The 24,765-nt window shown below is 40.3% G+C and overlaps 1 protein-coding gene across 1 annotated transcript in view; it reads left to right on the top strand.

The window, feature by feature from the left end:
- LOC110491343 (guanine nucleotide-binding protein subunit alpha-13) overlaps window positions 1–24,765 on the top strand; it is a 38,959-nt gene that overhangs the window by 1,647 nt on the left and 12,547 nt on the right. The window contains exon 2 of the mRNA XM_021564715.3: window positions 12,693–12,919. Coding sequence (XP_021420390.2) covers window positions 12,693–12,919 — 227 coding nt within the window. The remainder of the gene's footprint in view (window positions 1–12,692; window positions 12,920–24,765) is intronic.

Below are 24,765 nucleotides of genomic sequence, written 5' to 3' on the forward strand. Positions count from 1 at the left end.
TCAATTGCGCCACTGCGGAGTCGTTGGTTGTGGTACAGTACGTTTTACAGAGATTTTAAAACGGAAAAGCTGACAAATTTCTCTGTGCTTTGAGCAGCGCTCTCCATGGACAGACTGGGGAAAGCAGAGTGCCGACCACCCTACTAAAGCCAAGGTCAGCGGAGTAAAAGTTTGAGTAATACGCCACTCACCTTGATTCTTTCAGCGCTTGTCACAGTTTTCCCTGCTACCACTTCAGGCATGGTGATCTGCCGCTGCTGTGCAAACTGTTCTGACATTCTCATGTGCTTTGCTGATTCCAAGTGACTGTTGATTGTCAACTTTCTCTTGTGTTCCAGCATAATGTTGCACGGAGTGCAAAACTATTTCTCCCCACTTTCATGTAAAACATTTGGAAATTGTTTTGCACGGTCTTTAGCTGTTATTTTTGTTGGCAAATGAGATTGACTTCTGTTCATTTGTGCTGCCTGTCAGCCATCTTTGCAAGTGAATACGTTGACAGGCCAGGGGGAAAAACTTTGTTGACGTGGTTGGATTGGGCCATTTTCCACGGTAACAGTGCAGTAGTTGGTCAAAATTACTAACCCGCTTTTGATTAATGCGCTGTAAGTACGGGGATTCGTCAAAATTGCGAGGTCTCGCATAATATGCACTGATTTGTTGATTTTTGCATTGAATTATGCGATCGCGGAATCCTGGAGAGACTGATTTTTGGCTTCCCATTGTGACCTAGCTAAGCGGCTCTGATACTACCATCTGTGAGGGACTCGCAGCCCGAAAGTGCACCTCCCCTCAATTCCCAAACAGCGTGTCCTCTATTCATTTAAATGTGTTGACAGTTGGAGAAATTGCTTGAGCTGCGCTCAGAATTAGTAAAGTATGAAAGCCAATGGTCCAATATTCTAGAACACTGCTGTACGTATGTGTACTTGTTTGATACTCTGATGGACCCTTAAGGCTATTCTGAGTGGGAAATTGTGGGGACCCTGGTGTACAAGTAGCTGTGTGTGTGGAAAACATTTCTTCACAGGTAAGACATTTAACTCGCTTAGTATTATCCGTTTGTACAGTGCATTCAGAAAGTATTTAGACCCCTTCACTTTTTCTACATTTTTTACATTACAGCCTTATTCTAAACTGGATTTTTTTTAAACATTCAAACTACTCCCAATACCCCTTAATGACAAAGCAAAAACAGATTTTTAGGAGAGAACTAATTTATAGTAAATAAATAAAAATCGGAAATATCACATTTACATAAGTATTCAGACCCTTTCCTCAGATCTTTGAAGCACCTTTGGCACCGATTACAGCCTAGAGTTTTACTTGGTATGATGCTACATCCTTGGCACACCTGTATTTGGGGAGTATTCTTCTCTGCAGTTCGATCGGGTTCAAGTCCGGACTCAGGCTGGGCCACTCAATAACATTGAGAATTGTCCCAAGCCACTCCTGCGTTGTCTTGGTTGTGTGCTTAGGGTCGTTGTCCTGTTGGAAGGTCAACCTTCGCCCCAGTCTGAGGTTCTGAGTGCTCCGGAGCAGGTTTTCGTCAAGGATCTTTCTGTACTTTTCTCAGTTCATCTTTCCCTCGATCCTGATTAGTCTCCCAGTCCCTGCCACTGAAAAACATCCCCTCAGCATGATGCTTCCTCCACCATTCTTCACCGTAGGGATGGTATTGGCAGTGGTGGAAAAAGTACTAAATTCTCATACTTGAATAAAACTAAAGATACCTTTTAATAGAAAATGACTGAAGTAAAAGTGAGTCACCCAGTAAAATACTACTTGAGTAAAAGTCTAAAAGTAGTTTGTTTTAAATGTACTTAAGTATCAAAAGTAAAAGATTAATAAAAATAAACTAATAATAAAAAAAATCCTTATTAAATAAACCAGACAGCACAATTTTCTTGTTTTTCTTATTTACGGATAGCCAGGGTCACACTCAAACACTCGGACATCATTTAAAAACAAAGCATTTGTGTTTAGGGAATCCGTCAGATCAGACTCAGTAGGGATGACCAGGGACGTTCTCTTGATACATGTGCGAATTGGACCATTTTCTTGTCCCGCTAACCATTCAAAATATAACAAGTACTTTTGGATGTCAGGAAAATGTATGGAGTAAAAAGTACATCATTTGTTTTAGGAATGTAGTAAAGTGAAAGGTATCAAACATATAAATAGTAAAGTACAGAGAGACACAAAAAAACTACCTAAGTAGTACTTTAAAGTATTTTTTAAAGTACTTTACACCACTGGGTATTGGCTAAGTTATGAGCGGTGCCTGGTTTCTTCTAGACGTGAAGCTTTGTATTCAGGCAAAAGAGTTCCATCTTGGTATCATCAGACCATATAATCTTGTTTCTCATGGTCAGAGTCCGTTGGGTGACTTTTGGCAAACTCCAAGTGGGCAGACATGTTCCTTTTTTACTGAGGAGTGGCTTTCATCTGGCCACTACCATAAAGGCCTGATTGGTGGAGTGCTGCAGAGATGGGAGAACCTTTCAGAAGGAAAACCATCTCCACAGAGGAGCTCGAGAGCTCTTTCACAGTGACCATCGGGTTCTTGAGCACCTCCCTGACCAAGGCCCTTCCCCATTGCTCAGTTTGGCCAGACAGCCAGCTCTAGGAAGTGTCTTGGTGGTTACAAACTTCTTCCATTTAAGTATGATGGAGGCCAATTTAAGTATGATGGAGGTGTTCTTGGGGACCTTCAATGTTACATAAATGTTTTGGCACCCTTCCCCAGACCTGTGTCTTGACACAACCTGTCTCTGAGCTCTACGGACAATTCCTTTGACCTCATGGCTTGGTTTTTGCTCTGACATGCACTGTCAACTGTGGGACTTTATATAGACAGGGGTGTGCTTTTTTTCAAATCATGTCCAATCAATTGAATTTACCACAGGTGAACTCCAAGTTGTAGAAACATCTCAAGGATGATCAAAGGAAACAGGATGCACCTGAGCTCAATTTCGAGGCTCGTAGCAAAGGGTCTGAAAACGTATGTAAAAAAATTAATAATAATAATAATAACAACCAAAAAAACCTGTTTTCACTTTGTTGTTATGGGGTATTGTGTGTAGATTGATGAGGAACAACATTCATTTAATCCATTTTGGAATAAGGCTGTAACATAACAAAATGTGGAAAAAGTGAAGGGGTCTGAATACTTTCCAAATGCACTTTAACTCCACTCACTTCTTGTATCTGTGTAGTCCGTTTTGTTTGTGTGGTCTTGGCTAGCTTAATGTCCGGTCGGTACCTAGATAGCAATCACTCACGTGACTAACGTTAGCCCTGTCATGAAAAGGGGCATGAGGGAAGCCCTACGATAATGGCAATGTTGAAAAGTAATCTTTAGACATGTTTTCCTTATGTACTTTTGTAATTAACTAATTAACAAGCAGACGACAAGAAAATTTCATTTTGAGAAAGGTTAAGTTGTTTTCCCCCAAAGGCAGGCGTGTCACGACATTCTATTGGAACCCAGAAAGAGTAGCTGCTGCCTTGGCAACACCTAATGGGGATCCCTAATCAATACAAATACTGAACAAAAATATGAACGCAACATGCAACATTTACAAATATTTTTGTGAGTTACAGTTCATGTAAGTAAATCAGTCAATTTAAATGTCATTGGGCTCTAAGTAATGGATTTCACGTGACTGGGCAGGGGACAGCCATAGATGTGCCTTGGAGGTCATAGGCCCACCCACTTGGCAGCCAGGCCCACCCACGGTTTTGAGGCTGGTTGGACGTACTGCCAAATCCTCTAAAATGATGTTGGAGGCAGCTTATGGTAGAGAAATTAACATTCAGTTCTCTGGCAACAGTTCTGGTGGACGTTCCTGCAGTCAGCATGTCAATTACACGCTCCCTCAAAACTTGAGACATCTGTGGCATTGTTTTGACACAACTGCACATTTTAAAGTGGTTATTTGTCCCCAGCCCAAAGTGCACCTGTATAATGATCATGCTATTTTATCAGCTTCTTTATTTGCCACACCTGTCAGGTGGATGGATTCTCTTGGCTAAGGAGAAATGCTCACTAACAGGGATGTAAACAAATGTGGGCACAAAATCTAAGAGAAAAGATTTTTGTGTGTATGGAACATTTCTAGGATCTTTTATTTCAGCTCATGAAAAATGGGACCAACAATTTACATGTTTATTTTTGTTCAGTGTATTTAATACCAACTGGTTTTTAAGCTACGGCATGCGACATGGTTCAATACCGACTGGTACTATCCACTGAGTTTTTAAACTACGGCTCGCGACATGGTTCAACGAGCCAATATATCAGCACGAGAGTTAAGTTGAGCCACCCCTTGTTTCTAAGAAACCATACTTAAGCAGTAAGGCAATCAAGGCAGTGTTGTATCATGAATACAGTCACAGGTAAAAGGCATTGTCAAACGGTTTACCTGCGACAGTATTCGTGATGCAGCACTGCCTCACGTGTCTTACGCCTTGATCACCCCTACTGGGTGATCTGTAGGCGTGATCGAGGCATTGGAATGCTACGTTTGCCTTGTAAGTATTGCATTGCAGAGGCAGTTTCAGTGTGGTGTGTCGTATCTTTGGCTATGCCGGATTAAGTGATATTCTATACAATCCTTTCTCCGTAATTAATATTACCTGATTGAGCTAATCATGTAAATGTAATTAACTAGAGAGTCAGGGCACCACAAAATAATATTTATAGAGCTGTTATCTTCCGAATAAACTCTTAAAGACCTAGTAATATTTTACATCAATAGCAGTCAATATTAATCGTCACCTTAATTCAGTCTCATCTGAAAGTTGTAAATTCTTGGTTATCTGCACGAACCCTGGCTAACAAGTTGAATCAGCAATACAAAATTGGGTTTAATTATTTATTTACTAAATACCTAACTAATCACACAGAATTACACATACGCAGAATGAATTATACCGTGATTACAAATGACGTCATAAAGGAAACCGTCCCTAGCAGGCGGAACAGATATGACAGCTTGTTACACAAAAGAAAAGGGTCTGGGTTTAAGTGAAAGAGCGGGAAGACTGAGGGACCGGGAGAAGCTGTGCTATCGTAAATACAGTATCTTATGCATTCTAAATTACTGTCCATTTGGAAAAGGAAAATGCAATAAATATTTACTCTGAGCTGCGCTTCGGTAGGTTGGTGGTTGAGCAGAGCTCTAACCATATGAAAACCCAAATCTCTCATTTGGAAGCTAAAATTACATTTAATCTCTTCACCAATAATTTTATATTCAAACATTTAAATTGAACAACAATTCCATGTGATTCCGATAACTACAATGTGCAGACTTTCCACTGTAGAGTTTGTCATCTTATCATTTATGAGAATGTCCCAGATGACAACCAAACTGACATCATATTCATTAAGTTCCACCGCATATGTTATATTGGTCGGATTACCAGTTAATTCCCCCCGACCTTCTGATGTTCCCAGAATCTCTATGTTAACCAAGGGGTTTTCAAATGTCACATCAGTAGGGTAGAGAGAGGAAAAAGTGGGGAAGAGGTATTTATGACTGTCATAAACCTACCCCCCCCCCCCCCCCCCCCCAGGCCAACATCATGACAGAGGCATACTTTGGATTTATGGAACGTATGCATCAAACTGTATGTGTAGATGGCTTGACAGAAATGGTAGCAGAGAGTAAATGTAGGCAGACAGCAAACAAACCACCGCTGTACCAAACCAAATGCTGGAGAAGAGGTGAAATAATAATGGGCGAGTTAAGATCAATACAACAGATGATTGGGTCAGCAACATGAACATCATATTCTGATAGAATTGTTAGCGGGCATAAGTGTGTTTCTGACGGCCAATACAGAGCAGCTTGGAATGCTGCTCGTCCAATGAGGATCCAAACAATCCGTTTTTTTTTTAAACAAAATTAATCTTGTAACCAAATATTTAGGAAGAGGTAATTTCAAGGAGTCTGTGAAGGAAGAAACCACATGGGAAAGTTAGTACGCAAGTTACGTCCAAATAACTATTTTTCACAAAGTCAAAAGCATAATGATTTCTATAATTACAATAAATGAATTTATCTAAACCAAAGTAGATCGTTTTTTGAAGATTTGTTTTATACATCAGTTGGGGTCTCTATAAGCTACAATACGACAAACCCAAACCTAGCTTGAAAGTGCATCTTTGTAGCTGTGTGGGTTAATATAGTCAAAATGTTTGCCTTGGGGTAAGTTGTGATCATGACCATGGGGTAAGTTGTGCCACTGGCATTTCAACAGGTGTAGACTAGCAGTGAAATGCTTACTTGCAGGTCCTTTTACAACAATGTAGAGAGAAAATAAATAGAAATAGTGACACAGTGAATAACTAATAAAAAAATAACGTCTATATACAGGGATTAACAGTACCAAGTCGATGGGCAGCGTTACGAGGTAATTGAGGTAGCTATGTACATATAGGTAGGGTTAAAGTGACTCGGCAACAGGATAGATAATAGACCGTAGCAGAAGCGTATGTTGTGTGTGTCGTCAGTATGCGTGTGTGTGTGTGTGGATAGTCAATGCAGGAGGGTTGGTGCAAAAAAAGTGTGTGTTGTGGTGGCAAGGTATGTACTGTGTGTGGGTAGAGGCCAGTGTGTGCATAGTGCAATAGTTGTTTATTTTTTTTTATGTATACATATGTACATTTTTACTGTTACAGAGCAGGCATCATTATGCCCTGTGTATACAAACGTAAAATAAACAGGGGTTTATCCCCCTTGAGGTTCTTGAAAGAGCAGCCAAGGAAGTGAGAGAAGGGAAGAAGTCCATTGGAGCAGCAGCAAGGGATGAACAAATAGACTGAATGACACTGGAGAGGTACAGAAAACAAACATGTACCTGTTTGGAAGAGAGGCCAGGTCTTATCTGATGACATGGAGTCTGAGCTGTATAAAGAGAGGCTGTGATGAGTAGCAGAGGAACACCAGGTCTTATCTGATGACATGGAGTCTGAGCTGTATAAATAGAGGCTGTGATGAGTAGCAGAGGAACACCAGGTCTTATCTGATGACATGGAGTCTGAGCTGTATAAAGAGAGGCTGTGATGAGTAGCAGAGGAACACCAGGTCTTATCTGATGACATGGAGTCTGAGCTGTATAAAGTGAGGCTGTGATGAGTAGCAGAGGAACACAAGGTCCTATCTGAGGACATGGAGTCTGAGCTGTATAAAGAGAGGCTGTGATGAGTAGCAGAGGAACACCAGGTCTTATCTGATGACATGGAGTCTGAGCTGTATAAAGAGAGGCTGTGATGAGTAGCAGAGGAACACCAGGTCTTATCTGATGACATGGAGTATGAGCTGTATAAAGAGAGGCTGTGATGAGTAGCAGAGGAACACCAGGTCTTATCTGATGACATGGAGTCTGAGCTGTATAAAGAGAGGCTGTGATGAGTAGCAGAGGAACACCAGGTCTTATCTGATTGACATGGAGTCTGAGCTGTATAAAGAGAGGCTGTGATGAGTAGCAGAGGAACACAAGGTCCTATCTGAGGACATGGAGTCTGAGCTGTATAAAGAGAGGCTGTGATGAGTAGCAGAGGAACACCAGGTCTTATCTGATGACATGGAGTCTGAGCTGTATAAAGAGAGGCTGTGATGAGTAGCAGAGGAACACCAGGTCTTATCTGATTGACATGGAGTCTAAGCTGTATAAAGAGAGGCTGTGATGAGTAGCAGAGGAACACCAGGTCTTATCTGATGACATGGAGTCTGAGCTGTATAAAGAGAGGCTGTGATGAGTAGCAGAGGAACACCAGGACTTATCTGATGACATGGAGTCTGAGCTGTATAAAGAGAGGCTGTGATGAGTAGCAGAGGAACACCAGGTCTTATCTGATGACATGGAGTCTGAACTGTATAAAGAGAGGCTGTGATGAGTAGCAGAGGAACACAAGGTCTTATCTGATGACATGGAGTCTGAGCTGTATAAAGTGAGGCTGTGATGAGTAGCAGAGGAACACCAGATCTTATCTGATGACATGGAGTCTGAGCTTGATAGAGGCAATGACAGAGTAGCAGAGGAAAACCAGGTTTTCAATCCAATTTTATTTGTCACGTGCCGAAAACAACAGGTGTAGTAGACCTTACAGTGAAATGCTTATACAAGCCCTTAACCAAGAATGCTTTAAGAAGTTTTAAGGAAAAAAATTAAAATAAGTGTTAAGTAAAAAATAAAATAAATGTAACAAATAATTAAACAGCAGTAGTGAAATAAGCGCGAGGCTATATACAGGGGGTACCGGTACAGAGTCAATGTGCAGGGGCACCTGTTAGTTGAGGTAACATGTACATGTAGGTAGAGTCAAAGTGACTATGTATAGATTATAAACAGAGAGGGGCAGCAGTGTAAAAGAGGGGTCTGGGTAGCCCTTTGATTAGCTGTTCAGGGGTCTTACGGCTTGGAGGTAGAAGCTGTTAAGCCTTTTGGACCTAGACTTGGCGCTCCGGTACCGCTTGCCGTGCGGTAGCAGAGAGAACAGTCTATGACTATGTTGACTGGAGTCTTTGACCATTTTTAGGGCCTTCCTCTGACACTGCCTGGTGTAGAGGTCCTAGATGGCAGGAAGCTTGGCCCTAGTGAAGTACTGGGCCGTACGCACTACCCTCTGTAGTGCCTTGCAGTTGGAGGCCGAGCAGTTGTCATACCAGGCAGTGATGCAACCAGTCAGGATGCTCTCGATGGTGCGGCTGTAGAACCTTTTGAGGATCTGAGGACCCATGCCAAATCTCTTCAGTCTCCTGAGGGGGAATAGGCTTTGTCATGTCCTCTTCACAACTGTCTTAGTGTATTTGGACCATGATAGTTTGTTGGTGACGTGGACATCAAGGAACTTGAAGCTTTCAACCTGTTCCACTACAGCCCCGTCGATGAGAATGGGGGCGTGCTTGGTCTTCCTTTTCCTGTAGTCCACAATCATCTCATTTGTCTTGATCATGTTAAGGGAGAGGTTGTTGTCCTGGCACCACACGGCCAGGTCTATGACCTCCCTATAGGCTGTCTCATCGTGGTTGGTGATCAGCTCTACCACTGTTGTCATCAGCAAACTCGATGATGGTGTTGGAGTCATGCCTGGCCATGCAGTCATGAGTGAACAGGGAGTAAAGGAGGGGACTGAGCATGCACCCCTGAGAGGCCCCATGTTGAGGATTAGCGTGGTGGATGTGTTGTTCCCTACCCTTACCACCTGGGGTCAGCCCATCAGGAAGTTCAGGATCCAGTTGCAGAGGCATGGTGTTTAGTCCCAGGGTCCTTAGCTTAGTGATGAGCTTTCAGGGCACTATAGTGTTGAACGCTGAGCTGTAGTCAGTGAATATCATTCTCACATAGGTGTTCTTTTTGTCCAGGTGGGAAAGGGCAGTGTGGATTGCAATAGAGTGCATCATCTGGGGATCTGTTGGGGCGGTATGCAAATTAGTGGGTCTAGGGTTTCTGGGATAATGGTGTTGATGTGAGCCATGACCAGCCTTTCAAAGCACTTCATGGCTACAGACGTGAGTCGGTAGTCATTTAGGCAGGTTACCTTAGTGTTCTTGGGCACAGGGACTATGGTGGTCTGCTTGAAACATTGGTATTACAGACTCAGACAGGGAGAGGTTGAAAATGTCAGTGAAGACACTTGCCAGTTGGTCAGCGCATGCTCGGAATACACGTCCTGGTAATCCTGCAGCCTTGTGAATGTTGACCTGTTTAAAGGTCTTACTCACATCGACTTCTGAGAGAGTGGTCACACAGTCGTCCGGAACAACTGGTGCTCTCATGCATGGTTCAGTGTTACTTGCCTCAAAGCGAGCATAGAAGTAATTTAGCTCATCTGGTAGGTTTGTGTCACTGGGCAGCTCGTAGCTGTGTTTCCCTTTGTAGTCTGTAATAGTTTCAAGCCCTGCCACATCCGACGAGCTTCAGAGCTGGTGTAGTATGATTCGATCTTAGTCCTGTATTGATGCTTTGCCTGTTTGATGGTTCGTCGGAGGGTACAGCGGGATTTCTTATAAGCTTCCGGGTTAGAGCCCCGCTCCTTGAAAGCGGCAGCTCTACCCTTTAGCTCATTGCGGATGTTGCCTGTAAATCCATGGCTTCTGGTTGGGGTATGTACTTAGTCACTGTGAGGACAACGTCATCGATGCACTTATTGATGAAGCCAGTGACTGATGTGGTGTACTCCTCAATGCCATCGGAAGAATCCCAGAACTTATTCCAGTCTGTGCTAGCAAAACAGTCCTGTAACCTATCTGATAACATGGAGTCTGAACTTGATAAACATATCAAGAATTTTGCGGACCAGTTTAGTAGCCTCAAATGCAGAGAACTTGCCTTCGAATTGGCACGTAGAAACAACATCACTGTCCCACATTTTGTTGAGTTACAGCCTGAATTTTCTCACTGATCTACACAGAATACGCCATAATGACAAAGTGAAAACATGTTTTTTGGAAATGTTTGCAAATGTATTGAAATTTAAATACAGATATACAGTGCCTTGCGAAAGTATTCGGCCCCCTTGAACTTTGACCTTTTGCCACATTTCAAGCTTCAAACATAAATATATAAAACTGTATTTTTTTGTGAAGAATCAACAACAAGTGGGACACAATCATGAAGTGGAACGACATTTATTGGATATTTCAAACTTTTTTAACAAATCAAACACTGAAAAATTGGGCGTGCAAAATTATTCAGCCCCTTTACTTTCAGTGCAGCAAACTCTCTCCAGAAGTTCAGTGAGGATCTCAATGATCCAATGTTGACCTAAATGACTAATGATGATAAATACAATCCACCTGTGTGTAATCAAGTCCATAAATGCACCTGCACTGTGATAGTCTCAGAGGTCCGTCAAAAGCGCAGAGAGCATCATGAAGAACAAGGAACACACCAGGCAGGTCCGAGATACTGTTGTGAAGAAGTTTAAAGCCGGATTTGGATACAAAAATATTTCCCAAGCTTTAAACATCCCAAGGAGCACTGTGCAAGCGATAATATTGAAATGGAAGGAGTATCAGACCACTGCAAATCTACCAAGACCTGGCCGTCCCTCTAAACTTTCAGCTCATACAAGGAGAAGACTGATCAGAGATGCAGCCAAGAGGCCCATGATCACTCTGGATGAACTGAAGAGATCTACAGCTGAGGTGGGAGACTCTGTCCATAGGACAACAATCAGTCGTATATTGCACAAATCTGGCCTTTATGGAAGAGTGGCAAGAAGAAAGACATTTCTTAAAGATATCCATAAAAAAGTGTTGTTTAAAGTTTGCCACAAGCCACCTGGGAGACACACCAAACATGTGGAAGAAGGTGCTCTGGTCAGATGAAACCAAAATTGAACTTTTTGGCAACAATGCAAAACGTTATGTTTGGCGTAAAAGCAACACAGCTGAACACACCATCCCCACTGTCAAACATGGTGGTGGCAGCATCATGGTTTGGGCCTGCTTTTCTTCAGCAGGGACAGGGAAGATGGTTAAAATTGATGGGAAGATGGATGGAGCCAAATACAGGACCATTCTGGAAGAAACCCTGATGGAGTCTGCAAAAGACCTGAGACTGGGATGGAGATTTGTCTTCCAACAAGACAATGATCCAAAACATAAAGCAAAATCTACAATGGAATGGTTCAAATGGTGCAAAACTGATAGAGACATACCCCAAGCGACTTACAGCTGTAATCGCAGCAAAAGGTGGCGCTACAAAGTATTAACTTAAGGGGGCTGAATAATTTTGCACGCCCAATTTTTCAGTTTTTGATTTGTTAAAAAAGTTTGAAATATCCAAAAAATGTCGTTCCACTTCATGATTGTGTCCCACTTGTTGCTGATTCTTCACAAAAAAATACAGTTTTATATCTTTGTTTGAAGCCTGAAATTTGGCAAAAGGTCGCAAAGTTCAAGGGGGCCGAATACTTTCGCAAGGCACTGTATCTAATTTACATAAGTATTTACACCCGTGTCAATACTTTGTAAATGCACCTTTTGGCAGTGATTATAGCTGTGAGTCTTTCTGGGTAAGTCTCTAAGAGCTTTCCACACTTGGATTGTGCAACATTTGCCCATTTTATTATTTAAAAAAAAATTCAAGCAAAAACCTAGCCATGAAGTCCGAGAACTCCGAGACAAAACTGTGTCGAGGCACAGATCTGGGGAAGGCTACCAAAAAATGTCTGCAGCATTGAAGGTCCCCAAGAACACAGTGGCCTCCATCATTCCTAAATGGAATAAGTTTGGAACCACCAAGACTCTTCCTAGAGCTGGCTGCCTGGCCAAACTGAGCAATCGGGGGAGAAGGGCCTTGGTAAGGGAGGTGACCAAGAACACGGTGGTCTGAATGCTAAGCGTAACGTCTGGAAGAAACCTGGAACCATCCCTACGTTGAAGCATGGTGGTGGCAGTATCATGATGTGGGGTTGTTTTTCAGTTGCAGGGACTGGGAGACTAGTCAGGATCGAGGGGAAAGATGAACAGAGCGAAGTTCAGAGAGATCCTTGATAAATTTGCAAACATTTCTAAAGACCTGTTTTTGTTATTGTGTGTAGACTGAAGGGGGGGAATATTTTTTATCCATTGTAGAAAAAGGCTGTAACGTAACAAAATATTATCGACCCCCGTCAGAGTTTCTGTGTATGGTCGTTGTTGTTAACTATCAACTTTATCTGTCCTCTTCAGGTGTGCGTGTGTTGGTGGACGCACGGGAGAAGCTTCACATCCCCTGGGGTTCCCCTGACAACCAGGTGCACGGAGACAATGTGATGTCATTCGACACACGGTCTGTGATGATGGCGAACGGCCAGGTAGAGACGAGCGTGTTTCTCAAGTACCTTCCCTCCATCCAGGTCCTGTGGGCCGACAGCGGAATACAACAGGCCTACGACAGACGCAGGGAGTTCCAACTGGTTAGTACACACCCAATGTACACGCCCCCCAGGGTTTCCATTATCCCTCAATTGCCAGCTTATTCATTGCTGGAAATACCAGTCAATGGAAATATATTTGACTATCATGCTTATCAGGCTACAGGTTCATTTGCATTATTTAGTGGAATTAAATTGGCCTGTGTGTTTTCGTTCGTTCGTCATCATGTATCTTATTTATCCAACACAACTATCACAGCATTTTTAGTGAGATTTTTCCAGCAGCTCCTCAGCTGATTGCCTTTGGTTCCGCAATGAATGTGTTTTACTCCATTCTAAATGCAATTGCGTGTTAAATAGTTTTGGTGCATGATGGGGGGGGGAAAAAAGAGTTACCATTTTATTCTCAACTGGTAATTGAAGCGCGCCGCCCATTCACCATTCCAGTGCGGGCAACTGTCTATCAGCGTGTCCCATCACTTTACAAATGGAAGCTGGAGGCGTGTCTTACCTTCAAAGTAGGCTATAGGCAAAATTTGATCATGGAAATGTGGAGCCATTTCTTTTTTTAAAGACTTCATAGGCCACTCAGCATTAAAGAGCGAGATTAGGGGGTAAGGCCCTGCGATAGACTAGCGTCCTGTCCAGATGGTGTGCTTGTACATCGAGCTGCCTCACGCTACAGAAACAGGAGATAGGCGCAGGAGCCTATGAGGAATACATTTGTAATGTAGTGAAGCTGTCTCTAGAGCAATGCAAGGTCTCTTTCATGATAATGTGAAATTTCAATTGCTATGGAAATGCTGGGATATGTTGTTGTTTTTCTCCCATGAACATGTTTAATTGAATTATTATGCAACTATGATGGTGATAAGATATGGATTACAAGTATCATCCAGAATATTAAGGCTATACTCACGATACACACACACACTCGACCATGCAAATTGTCTGGGTTATTATTTATTTAGACATCACACATTATAGTCTTACTAATTATCCAGACATCCTATAGAGTGGCAAGAAAAAGTATGTGAACCCTTTGGAAATACATGGTTTCTGCAAAATTGGTCATAAAATGTGATCTGATATTCATCTAGGTCACAACAATAGACAAACACGGTCTGCTTAAACTAACACACAAACAATTATACGTTTTCATGTCTTTATTGAACACATTGTGTAAACATTCACAGTGCAGGGTGGGAAAAGTATGTGAACCCTTGGATTTAATAACTGTTGACCCTTCTTTGGCAGCAATAACCTCAACCAAACGTTTTCTGTAGTTGCGGATCAGACCAGCTCAAAGGTCAGGAGGAATTTGGTGGACAGATAGCCTAACATTCTCCTGCAAGATGTCTTGATTAACTTGGGAATTCATTTTTCTGTCTGATAGCAAGCTGTCCAGGCCCTGAGGCAGCAAAGTAGCCCCAAACCATGATGCTCCCTCCACCATAGTTTACAGTTGAGATGACGTTTTGATGTTTGTGTGCTGTGCCTTTTTTTTCCCACATAGTGCTGTGTGTTCCTTCCAAACAACTCAACTGTAGTTTCATCTGTCCACTGAATATTTTGCCAGCAGCGCTGTAGAACATCCAGGTGCACTTCTGCCAACTTCAGATGTGCAGCAATGTTGTTGTTTATTTTGGACAGCAGTGGTTTCTTCCATGGTGTCCTCCCATTAACACCATTCTTGTTTAGTGTTTTACGTATCGTAGACTCGTCAACAGAGATGTTAACATGATCCAGAGAATTCTGTAATCTTTAGCTGACACTCTAGGATTCTTCTTAACAGCGCAGAATGCTCAATGAGGTTATCTTGCAGTCATCTTTGCAGGACGGCCACTCCTAGGGAGAGTAGCAACAGTGCTGAACTTTCTCCATTTATAGACTATTTGTCTTACCAGGGACTGATGAACATTTAGGTTTTTAGAGATACTTTTGTAACCCTTTCCAGCTTTATGCAAGTCAACACTTCTTAATCCTAAGTCTTCTGACATCTCTTTTTTGTTCGAGGTGTGGTTCACATCAGGCAATGCTTCTTGTGAATAGCAAACTCAAATTCTGTGAGTTTTTTTTTTTTTAATAGGGCAAGGCATATATAGGGCATCTCCAATCATGTCTCATTGATTGGACTCCAGGTTAGCTGACTCCTGACTCCAATTAGCTTTTGGAGAAGTCATTAGCCTAGGTGTTAACATACTTTCCCCAACCTACACTGAATGTTTAAATGATGTAGACAAGACATACAGTCATTTGTGTGGTACTAGTTTAAGCAGACTGTTTGTCTATTGTTGTGGCTTAGATGAATATCAGATCAAATTTGATGACTAATTTATGCAGAAATCCAGGTAATTCCAAAGGGTTCGCATACTTTTTCTTGCCACTGTACACTCACTAAATCACATCCAATATCACACACATCAACCTACTCAAATCTACTACACAAATACATCTTGACTCAATTGTCTAACATCTGTGGCATTCGCAAACAGGCAAGGGAATAAAATAAATATTGCTACAACCTGTTTCTTGAATTCAAAACATCAGACATTTTGTAGCAGTCTTTATATGTACCACAGGAGAACCAAGAAATAAAGAGCGACACCACAGCTGTCGTTTTGGCTTTAATGTCAATCTGCAATAGTATGATGAAAAAACAGGACAGGAACACATCGGTCTCCAATGCACCATCTGACAAGTTGTTCTTTCTCTCTGTGTTTTCTCAGACTCACACAATCACACTCATACATAAAGCCATAATGTATCAAATAATAACCAGTCCTTAATACAAAGAATGTATAATCTTAATTCTTAGACAATAGAACCATACCTGCAATAGTATTGTGAAAAGACAGGACAGGAACACATCAGTCTCCAATGCACCATGTGACAAGTTGTTCAGGAAGAAAGGTAAAACTCACATCCCCAATACATTGCTAGGTGCTTTCAGTGTTGACAGTATTGAAATACAACAACTCATGTACAAAAACACTGTAATTACAAACAAGCTACAATGTGAAATCGCCTTTATCCCATTCAGACATTAGAGGGCTAAAACTACATCTCCCATAATGCAACGCTAGCGTCAGTAGGCAGCTCAGCTAGCTAGCAACAGCAATACTTTTCAGCACTCTGTAAACTATATCAATAACAAAAATAAAACCCTGAAAGTTACATGTTTCAATAGTCTCTCACTCCCTTGTGACAATATCTACAGCATTAACCTTGGTGTTTTATTTCTTTCACATTATGTAATTCTACGAAGGAGTAATCTGCAACACATACCTTTTCTGTGTTTTCTCGGAGCTACGGGTAGTACCAGGGTGTTAGTAGGTGACGTAAGCACCCAGATAAAATAAAACCCGAAGATGTTAATATCATTCAGCTACTGTAGCTGCCTACTTAAATTTCCAATATTCCTGTCTATGTGGAAATTCTGTAAGAGTTATGTGAAGGCCAATTAGATGATCCGATCACATTCTGTCTCCTATCAATACTTTAACCTTTGCAAGAGAGACAGAGACAAAGTAATCAAGACGACTAGCTTGATTAAGTCTCCATGTATATCTCAGTAGGTCAGGGTTTTTCCTCCAAATATCCATAATGTTTTAATATGTCCATAATATTAGTGATTTCCTTAAGAGCACGGTGATGATAGTATGTAGAGTGATTATCTTTACGGTCCATTGAGGTACTTAACACCATGATGATTTGATCGTTTGCCTGTAAGTTCAATACATTGGTATAAATATTTTAGAAGTAGTATGGATCATCCTGATTTGGCCAATATTATAGATTAATGAGCCGAATCAGTTTTTTTTTTTTTTTATCCCCTTTCATATTCAAAAGGATCCACTTTCCTAGCGAACCATTCCTAACTATTTGCACATTAGGATCAACATTTTTGTTAATCATCACACCTTTCGGGTTCCTTGATTTCACCATCCCATTCCTTTTCCTACGCAATTTCATCTAAGGATTTCCTGTAAACAGTTTCCTGTAAACAGTATATGTTATATTCCTTTTCTTTTAGCCATGTAAAGACGGATATTTTCTTATCTGCTAAGCCGTTAAAATTATAACAGGCTATCCTTATTTCTCCCCTTACCATAACTAGATACTAAATTGGTCTAAATAGACCATAATTAGTGTTTGTAAAGTTACTGCCATAAGAGGTACTATGACAGTCAAAAATAAAGATTTCAAATTGCAGGAGAGTTAAAATTATTATGCCATCAAACTTCAAATTATTAGAATAGTACACAACGCAGAACAGAACAATCAGTTTGAGGGTCAGTGGCCCAAGCCCTCGAACAAGAATATTCCAAGTTCAGACAGAAGGGGGGAGTCAGATCGCTATGATCGCCAGGAACTTTATTTTTGGCGTCTATTTTTAATTGTTGCGCTACTAGTGCTGCCTGTTGATGCTCTTGGTGCACCTATCCCTTTAGCGGGATAATTGTCATCAAATTCCGCTGAATTGCAGATTGCCAAATTCAAATTAAATTACAAAAAATATTGAATTTTCATGAAATCACAAGTGCAATATAGCAAAACACAGCTTAGCTTGTTGTTAATCCACCTGGCGTGTCAATAAAGCTTTTCGTCGAAAGCATAACAAGCGTTTATGTAAGAACATCTCTCAGTAGACAAAATACTACAAACAGCTAGCAGCCAAGTAGATTGGTCACGAAAGTCAGAAAAGCAATAAATTAAATCGCTTACCTTTTGATCTTCGGATGTTTGCACTCACGAGACTCCTAGTTACACAATAAATGTTGCTTTTGTTCCATAAAGATTATTTTTATATCCAAAATAACGCGCCAAACAAATGGAGGTATGTTCAGAAATCCACAGGCTCGAGCGGTCACGACATCGCAGACGAAAATTCCAAATAGTATCCGTAAAGTGCATAGAAAAATGTCAAATGTTTTTTATAATCAATCCTCAGGTTGTTTTTACTATATATATATATATATATATATATGTTGCGCATGAAAAACTCTGCTGGCACCCAGCCATCCACTGACGCGATGGGTTCTTTCTTGCTCATTTTTCAAAATAAAAGCCTGAAACTATGTCTAAAGACTGTTCACAGCTTGAGGAAGCCATAGGGAAAGGAATCTGGTTGATATCCCTTTAAATGGAGCGAAGGCAGGCTATGGAACATGGAGCTTTCAAAATAGAAGCCACTTCCTGGTTTCATTTTCCACGGGTTTTTGCTTGCAATATCAGTTCTGTCATACTCACAGACAATACTTTGACAGTTTTGGAAACTTTTGTGTTTTTTATCCTAATCTGACAATTATATGCATATTCTAGATTCTGGGCATGAGAAATAGGCAGTTTCATTTTGGGTATGTTTTTCATCCAAAAATCTAAATACTGCCCCCTAGTCTCAAGAGGTTTTAACCTCTCTGGCATATGTGGGACGGTAGCGTCCCACCTCGCCAACAGCCAGTGAAATTGCATGGCGCCAAATTCAAAACAACAGAAATCCCATAATTAATTAGAATTCCTCAAACACAAGTGTTTTACACCATTTTAAAGATAAACTTCTTGAAAATCCAGCCACAGTGTCTGATTTCAAATAGGCTTTATGGCGAAAGCACACCAAACTATTGTTAGGTCAGCACCTAGTCACAGAAAAACATACAGCCAAGGAGAGGGCTCACAAAAATCAGAAATAGCGATTAAATTAATAACTAACCTTTGATCTTCATCAGATGACACTCACAGGACTTCATGTTACACAATAAATGTGTGTTTTGTTCGATAAAGTTAATCTTTATGTCCAAAAACCTCATTTGAAATTGGTGTGTTATGATCAGAAATGCATTGTCGCAAACAAACATCCGGTGAAAGTGCAGAGAGCCACATCAAATTACAGAAATACTCATCATAAACATTGATAAAAGATACAAGTGTTATGCATGGAAATATAGATAAACTTCTCCTTAATGCAACCGCTGTGTCAGATTTCAAAAATACTTTACAGCGAAAGAACACCTTGCGATAATGTTAGGCCAGTGCTAGTCACAGAGAACCATCCAGCCATTTTCCAAAGAAGGAGAGGTGTCAGAAATGGCATTATAAATATTCACTTACCTTTGATGATCTTGATCGGAATGCTGTTCGATAAAGTCCATAATTTATGTCCCAATACCTCCTTTTTGTTCACGTTTAGCCCAGTAATCCAAAATGCATAATGCGCGATCACTTGTTCAGACGAAATGTCAAAAAAGTTATATTACAGTTCATAGAAACATGTCAAACGATGTATAGAATCAATCTTTAGGATGTTTTTATCACATCTTCAATAATTTTCCAACCGGAGAATTCCTTTGTCTTTAGAAATGCAATGGAACGCAGCTACCTCTCACGCGTGTGATCAGCTCATGCCACTCTGCCAGACCTCTGGCTCAAACAGCTCTCATTCTCTCCTCCTTCACAGTAGAAGCCTGAAACAAGGTTCTTAAGACTGTTGACATCTAGTGTGGAAGCCTTAGGAAGTGCAATATGACCCCATAGACACTGTGTATTCGATAGGCAATGACTTGATAAACTACAAACCTCAGATTTCCCACTTCCTGGTTGGATTTTTTCTCAGGTTTTTGCCTGCCATGAGTTCTGTTATACTCAGAAATCATTCAAACAGTTTTAGAAACTTCAGTGTTTTCTATCCAAATCTACTAATTATTTTCATATTCTAGCTTTTGGGCCTGAGTTACAGACAGTTTACTCTGGGCACCTTATTCATCCAAGCTACTCAATACTGCCCCCCAGTCCCAAAGAAGTTAATCAGTCTAATTCAGGACAATTTATTCTTAACTAAGACGTCATTTATAACCTGAATTTTTCCAGTACAATATAGGTTCAGCAAATCCCCTTATTGTTTGGGATACATTCAATGTACCTTCAGAGGTCACTCAATATTCATCAATAAAAAATGCAGTTTCTGCCTGAAGAGACAAGGCTAACAAGGGAAATACATGAACTAATAGTACAGGTAGATAGCAATAAAAACGGTACTACAGAGTGACAAAATAAGTTGGAGGAAAAAGAACTGGAGGAACTTATTCAAGAACAATCGAATGTAATCTATTACAAAAATAAAGCAAACTGGATGCACCAAATTCTTCCTGAATCTCCAACACAGGAATGCTACCAAAAATAATTTGCAGAAACTCTTTCCTAAAGACAGTCATCTATGATACTCCAAATGTGACTCACCACCTGGATTCAGTCTTATGTAGCACAATTATTATTTTATTTTTTACATTATACGAAAATAGATGCTTAGAGCTACAAAATGGTATGTCATACACTGCATTTGATGAACAATGGGAAAGTAATTCTGCTTTGAAAGTTGATTAACTTTCGTTTTGCTCTCGAAGCGCACACTTGACGCTCTGGCCGATGATTTGTTTACCTCTGGATGACTTGAAAACAGCCTAATCAGCTCTGCTGTCAACAATTTCATTACGCTTTTTTAGACGTTTACTGACACCGGCCATATTCAACGGGTGTTGTACACGTGTCACGTAACATTAGCTAACGAGGCAGCCAGCCAACATTAGCTAGCTAAACAATGAATGGTGCCAACAATGCCACAGTGCTGGGAGCTAACAACCCATGTTCAATGTTAGCTAGCTAACATTAGGCTTTAACTATAACTGCAAACGGCTCTGGGAAACTAATAATAATGTCAGCTAGGGAGCCAGCCAGCTAACGTTAGCTAGCTGGCTAACCGTACACTTTAGCTTAAAATGAAACCACTTTCTGTCAAAATTAGAAAATGTGTAATATCTGAAAATGTAACGTTAGTCTAGTGTTAGCTAGCTATCTTACCTGTATACATCGTCATGAATGGACGCGTCTCCCTGTCAGGAATGCCATGTCACGATTTCTCTTAGTTTGAAGATGTAATCCGGAGACAGGTGTTTGCTCCATCTCTTTAGCTATCATACTTTAATTCCACTGATTTCAAAACTTGATCCTCCAGAAAGTGGGGAGCCACACTTATGCAGCTCCATTACACAGTAAAAAAAAACGAAAAGCCGCGTTCGACAGGATTACCAACACAGACTGACGACATTCTATGGCAAACCAATCCGAACTCCTCTCTCGGCATGTCCAGCCCACTCATTATCTCAGCCAATCATGGCTAGTGGGAAGGTTAACTTTTTTTTCTGTGGCTTAACCAACAAGGCTTGTAATTTTAACAATTCTATTCGTATTTACAGATGGCATACGAGTTTAAGGCACATGAAAGTAAACATAGTCAAGAAGGCATTTCTGCCAAAAAAAAACGCTTGTTGATAAAATATTTTTTTACGTTCAAACGCTCTTCAAACGCTCTTCAAAGGCCAAATTAGAGGCCAAATTACAGAGGAATAACTTTGAGACTATTAAATACTTTCAGTGTGGAAAAACCCCAGGGCTTAATGGCATACTGGAAGAGGTATATAAAGCCCTTTTCTTTTATACAATCAAAGCTCCATTTATTAACTTGTTTTAACTACTCCTAATGAAATGGTAGTCTGTTAGGTACTCAGCTGGAAGGTCTGATTTCACTATTATTTAACTACTAGAAATAATAGAACATGAAACATTTAAGAAACTAGGCCTGATATTTATAGTAGCTTTTTTAAAGGACTATGATAAAGACTGGATTTTATTTATAAATGCCTGGATTTATTTTTGCAATTTCTGTGAGTGTCTTATAAAATGGGTAAAAGTAATGTATAGCAACCCCAGGTGTAAAATAGTAAATAGCAGCGTCTTCTCAGAGTTTTGAGGTAAACAAGGGTGTCCTCTGTCACCATATTATTCGGAATCTAAATGCAAGCTATTAAAATCAGATCAAACAACAACAATTAAAGGATTAGAAATCCAAGGCTTAAAAACAAAGGTCTCCATGTATGCCAGTGACTCAAGTTCTTTATTAAGTCCGCAAACTAGATCCCTGCAATATCTCTTTGAAGAACTTTTCTGAACTCTGGACTAAAACCTAATTATATGTACAAGATTACGTATTGGATCTTTAAAAAATACAACTTTCATTACCCTGTAGTGTACCTAGAAAATGGTCTGATGGTGAAGTAAACATACTTGGTATTCACATCACAAAATATATAAATGAGCTCTCCACAATGAATTTCAGTAGAACATTTGTAAAGATAGAGGAGCTCCTGCAACCATGGAGAAGTAAATTCCTGTCTATTTATGGAAAAGTTGCACTGATTAACTCCATATCTCAGTTTAGTCACTTATGGCGCTGCCTACTCCTGATACATTTTTCAAGATTGCAAGATTGAATCCCCGAACTGACAAGGTAAAAATCTGTCATTCTGCCCCTGAACAAGGCAGTTAACCCACCGTTCCTAGGCCGTCATTGAAAATAAGAATGTGTTCTTAACTGACTTGCCTAGTTAAATAAAGATTAAATAAAGGTGTAAAAATTTTTTTTTAAATAATCGGTGTGCAGTTACCGATTTCCAATTCCTAATTAATCGGCCATTCTGATTAATCGGTCAGCCTCTGCTCTCTAGGGTAGGCCAACATCCAGTTAGATTGCAGAGCGCCAAATTCAAATACAGAAATACTCATTATAAAAATTCAGAAAAGATACAACTATTTTACATAGGTTTAAAGATTAACTTCTTGTGAATCCAACCACAGTGTCAGATTTCAAAAATGTTTTACGGTGAAAGCATACCTTACGATTATTTGAGAACATCGCCCAGCAGACAAATCGTTACAAACAGTAACCAGCCAAGTAGAAGAGTTACACAAGTCAGAAATAGAGAGAAAATGAATCACTTATCTTTGATGATCTTCATATGGTTGCACTCAGAAGACATTCATTTATTCAATAAATGTTCCTTTTGTTCGATAGTCTCTCTTTTTATCCAAAAACCTCAGTTGTTCGCGTTTTCTTCAGTAATCCACAGGCTCAAACGCAGTCACAACAGGCAGACAAAAAATCCAAATTGTATCCGTAAAGAAACATGTCAAACGATGTTTATATTCAATCCTCAGGTTGTTTTTAGCCTAAATAATCAATAATATTTCAACCGGACAATAACGTCGTCAATATAAAAGGTAAATAAGAAAGGCACTCTCTCGGTCGCGTGCATGAAAAAGCTCTGTGACACGGCAGGGTCCACTCATTCAGACTGCTCTTACTCCCTAATTTTTCAGAATACAAGCCTGGAACCATTTCTAAAGACTGTTGACATCTAGCGTAAGGCATAGGAACTGCAATTTGAGTCCTAAGTCAATGGATACTGTAATGGCATTGAATAGAAATCTACACACAAAAAATATCTTACTTCCTGAATGGATTTTTCTCAGGTTTTCGCCTGCCAAATCAGTTCTGTTATACTCAGACACTATTTTAACAGTTTTGGAAACTTTAGAGTGTTTTCTATCCAAATCTACCAATTATATGCATATCCTATCTTCTGGGCCTGAGTAGAAGGCAGTTTAATTTGGGCATGCTTTTCATCCAAAATTCCAAATGCTGCCTACCCTAGAGAAGTTAAGAGACATTAATGTAGCTAAATGACTGGGATTAGCGGAACATTTACTACTGGTGACCTATATGCAGGGTTCACACAAGGTGCCTTGAGGTGTTTAAAGTAATTGAATTTTGCACTACTGGAATGCCTTAAATCAGACATTTTCTCAAGTTGGTAACTAAAAAGTACTTTAATTTAAATGAGGAGAACTGAAAATGATCTTATATGAAAAATATTGGAAAAATGCTTAATCCTTGCGAATTAATTTCCAGGCAGACTAGAGTTTTATTTCCACACACACACACACTTCCACTCAGCCAGGAAGGTACAGAACTGACTGATTAGGCACCTCAAAACATCACATTGATAGCTAAAATGCCAGGAAAATGTAGACACAATCTGGCTGGCAGGATATTGATGTTTATAAATGTGGTTTGCCAGACTCAACCAGGAATGTAGTGTCATTCTGAGCATCGTGGCCCTAATGGGTTATGCACCCAATGCATAGGAGTCTGGTAAATTTCTCAAATGGCTGGTAAATTAAAATCTTCAGATCACTTTGTCCGGATCAACATTTTCCTAACGGAAACCCTGACGAGCGAGCGCGCGCACACAGATTCAGACTGGCAGAGCTGATCTGAAGTAAAAGTGAAACTGAGTCAAGACTAGACGTCCTACTGCTTCCTCCCTTGTCACTCAATCTCTTTCTGTGTGTGTGTGTGTGTGTGTGTGTGTGTGTGTGTGTGTGTGTGTGTGTGTGTGTGTGTGTGTGTGTGTGTGTGTGTGTGTGTGTGTCGCATGCTAAAGAACGCGCATCAGTCTGTTTCCTGTGCAGACCCCAGCTCTCTTGTCTTGACATCTGGGCTTTCCAAATACACTAGGGCTGGGAATTGCCAGGGACCTCAATACAATATTATCACAATACTTGGGTGCTGATTCAATTATTCTGTGCCCAATAGAAATGAATAGTAAGTAATGTATTGTCATTTTGGAATCACTTTTTCTAAATAACAATAGAATGTTTCTAAACACTTCTACATTGTTGATGCTACCATCATTGTGCATAGTCCTGAATGAATCGTGAGTAATGAGTGATATTGTACCCCCAAGACATGCTAACCTTTCACCATTACAATAACAAGGGAAGGTAGAATTTTGGGGGGGAGGTATGATATTTATCTCTTATCTTTCTCACTCATCATTATTCACAATAAATTCAGCATTAGGCTATCTATAATCATGGTAGTATCCACGTTAATGTGGAAGTGTTTAGAAACATTCTATTGTTAGTTACAATAAAAGTCACAATACATTATTTACCATTTCATTTCTATTGGGCACAACATAATGAGAAACGCA

The sequence above is a fragment of the Oncorhynchus mykiss genome, chromosome 16 (genome assembly GCF_057628025.1).
Source record: "Oncorhynchus mykiss isolate SJ-2025 chromosome 16, ASM5762802v1, whole genome shotgun sequence".
NCBI classification, from domain to species: Eukaryota; Metazoa; Chordata; class Actinopteri; order Salmoniformes; family Salmonidae; genus Oncorhynchus; species Oncorhynchus mykiss.